Raw genomic sequence first — 3,316 nt, forward strand, 5'->3', positions numbered from 1 at the left:
GTAGGGAAACGAGACACTCTCTAATCCCCACTAGTTGCTGAAAATCAGTTTAATACACTGGCAAATGAGTAACCTTACCACAGAACACAGCTGGGCCTGTATTTCATTTTAAATTCATAAATATCAAATGCTGAACATATTAAGCACTGCCCTGATTCGCTCCCCTCTTACCCCTCCCTGCAATGGCTTACGAGGAGGGAAAACAAACCAGAGCCCCAAAGCAGTGTTGGCAACAACAAGTGCTACTGTTAGCCGGATGAGTTAGAGCTGGAGCAGAGCACTGCTGATGGTGTCACAGATGTGGTTACGCAGTCCTTACGAGTACCAATTAATTTCTTCGTCTTGGGTAGGGAAAAAACACCACCAATCAATCTTCCTTTGCTCTTCCTACCACACTGTTTCCTGGTGAAACACCCGCCAGGAGTTTTGTTTCGCTGGTTTTCACCAGCTGAGGAGCACGAGGCCAGGACAGACATTTCACACCCTCCGTCTGACCCACTGTTTGTCAGGACGCGTTTTTAAGCCCCTCTCTGTGGCCCAACGTACCTGTTTCAGACTAGCGATGTACCGCGTGATGTACTCCACGGTGACGGGATCCTCCACGGTGAGCCGGTGGCTCTGACACTCCACACGAGCTCTGTTTATGACTATCCTGGCATCAGCCGTCAGCCCTGCAATGATGGCGGTTTCTCAGACCAGATGCACAAAGAACACGGGTCTTGCCCCAGAGGGCTCACAAGGTCAGTGTCACAGCGATGGAGACAGCTCGGGGGAGGGGACTCTCTCCCAGGCTTGCTGAGCGAGAACAGCTTTTTTAAGGCGACAGAAAGCAGCTCGTGAACCAGCACAAGCAGAGGATTTAGCTTTCACATGAGCTGGGTAACACCACCAATTTCGCGGCAGGTGATGGGTACAGGACGGACAGACGGACAGCAAACCAGCACAGCACCCACTGTGCCCACACACTCTCAGGGTTTTGTTTCTTATGTGTCCCCCTATCTGTAAGCCAGCTTTACCTCCACAGCAAAACTTGTCCAGCTGATGAGGCTACAGCAGCTTGATGCGAGCTGACAAAAATGAGTTGGACCCTTTGAAAAAAACATTTAGAAGAAATTTCCCTCTCATTGTACCCTTTAGCTCATGGTGCCATTTGCAATTTATGGCCTTGTTTCTATTAGAGAACTTTCTGTCAAGCTTGTGACCCCACCTGCAGCTAAGGGAGCATGGCAGGAGCTGAGCCCATCGCTCCCCGCTGGTTTGGCCAGATAAATCAATTTCCCCTTAGAGCAGTGGTAACGCTGACACAAAGACTCTCAGCTATTTGAGGAGAGGAGAAACCATCCGAAACACAGTTCCTCTCCATTCACATTGGGTTTTTTTAACTTTCTTGCCTCCTGTTTAAGCCTGAGCAACAGAAGTGAAGGCAGCTGGAACAGGAAGAATACAGAACTAGAATATTTATGCTTCAAATCCAGAGCTGATCATTCAGGAGGAGTCTTCTGAACTACAGCAGAGAAGATTTTTGTTTGTGTTATGCGAGACTGCAAACATTTATCTTTTTTGGCTTTATGCATGTGGGAAAAGGTTCCTCATATCTGATGATTGTCTCATAGCTCCTGTAATATGTACTACTTACACATCTCATATATAATATATAAATTTTTAAAATATAAAATTAAATAAATACATACCTACCAATTTACATCGATGCATTTAAACAGGATATATCTGTACCTGTGCCAATGACACATCAGTTCCCAGTCTCCATCCTCACACCAAACCTAGAGGACCTCAGTAACTAACAGGAATTTCCTCTTGTTAGATCACTGACTCTCGCTGTATTTATCTGTACTCTTAAAGAATAAAAAGCAACAGTGGAACCATACTCCTCGTCCTCAGCCAGTTAGGCCGGATATTTTTTACTCTCCATAAACATACCCAAAGGTGCTCCAGTAACTGCCAAAAGCCCTGAAGAGATCACATACCTGCAAAAGCCATGCAGACATTGTCATCGAGAGCACAGATCTTCCGCACCGTTCGTTCATCCTGAAGTTTTGCCACAGACTTCTTTTCCACACCAAGAACAACAATATCCTTCCCTCTTACTCCAACCTTCAACACATTAAAAGAAGAAGGAAAAGAAGGAGTTAAGGTAGGCCCCAAGAACCCAGTGGCTGCAGTCTTGACTAAAACAAGTAGGAAAAACCAAACACATACAAACCCTCCACATCATAAACACAATTTCAACTTGAGTTCAGTATTTCATTTCCGACTGCCACAACCTGGAGAAAGGACTGATGTAACAAAAATTGCATTATATTCCAAAGTGAAGTTTCATCATCAGCTCGTACCAGTTTAAATCCAAGAGATCACTCCCACCCTTCTTCCCAGCTGTGCTTTCCCCAGCTCTCCCCAGCACCAGCACTGCTGTCTCCCCGGCCACACAGCAGGCTCAACAACAAAACTACCCCTACAAGTGGCCTGCTGGTACTGCTCAGGTCAAAACCCGAAACAGTGAAGATAAGACCAAGTAAAACCTACCAGCGGCCTGTCAATAGCTTCTTGTCTTAACATCCTAATTCACACTTTGAATCTACCTTTTTCACCACCAGGGAGGAAAACGAAAAGCTGACCATTCCCACTGGTTCTCACAGGGTGATGGGGTCATTTTCTCTAACGGGGTGGCCCTGCTGCTGGAGTGTGACAGATGTTTCCAAAAACATTAAACTCGACAAGACAGAGGTGTATTACATTGCCTGTCAGCTCCACTCTTACTTCCCACTTTTGAAATAAAAGAATAACCTATGTCTTGTTGCATTTATTCTCACCACAAAGACAGTAAGTTTCACTCTGGGTATTTTGTTATTTGGAAATTAATACTTTTTTTGTTTCCGCCCCCAAATGAAAAAACCCTTCATTGAGCAAAAGCTTGGGACAACTGGCAGCGAGGAGCCAGAAAGTTGCTCCTACGTGCCTTTACGGACACGTTCCCCACTCCACTGGGCATCTGCACTGTGCGCAGGCATTAAACACCCCCATTTTCCCCGCACACACCCGCACACATTAGAGCGAAGCGGAGGATCGCTCGTGTCCCGCAGCAGCTTCGCTCCCCCATGGGGCAGCTCTGCTAACTCGGCCTTCCCGGGGGCGCAGGCTGAGGGCAGCGGAGCGATGGCTCGCCACACTCCGGGACACGCAGCCGCGAGTTCAACGGCCCAATGCGTAAAAAATCCAACATTCCCCCACCGAAACCCCCACGGTAACGGCCTGAAACAGGGCCAAGGCTTCACAGACAGCGCGGCAGCCGCTCTGAAGA

General features: G+C 47.3%; 1 protein-coding gene across 1 annotated transcript in view; it reads right to left on the bottom strand.

The window, feature by feature from the left end:
* PSMA7 (proteasome (prosome, macropain) subunit, alpha type, 7) overlaps nt 1-2,112 on the bottom strand; it is a gene marked incomplete at its 5' end in the record, with an annotated part of 4,103 nt that extends 1,991 nt beyond the window's left edge. The window contains 2 exons of the mRNA XM_010135383.1: nt 547-671; nt 1,986-2,112. Of these exons, the coding sequence (XP_010133685.1) occupies nt 547-671; nt 1,986-2,112 (252 nt within the window). The remainder of the gene's footprint in view (nt 1-546; nt 672-1,985) is intronic.
* Between the last annotated feature and the right edge of the window lie 1,204 nt (nt 2,113-3,316).

Source organism: Buceros rhinoceros, unplaced genomic scaffold (assembly GCF_000710305.1).
Source record: "Buceros rhinoceros silvestris isolate BGI_N320 unplaced genomic scaffold, ASM71030v1 scaffold45640, whole genome shotgun sequence".
Lineage (NCBI taxonomy): Eukaryota > Metazoa > Chordata > Aves > Bucerotiformes > Bucerotidae > Buceros > Buceros rhinoceros.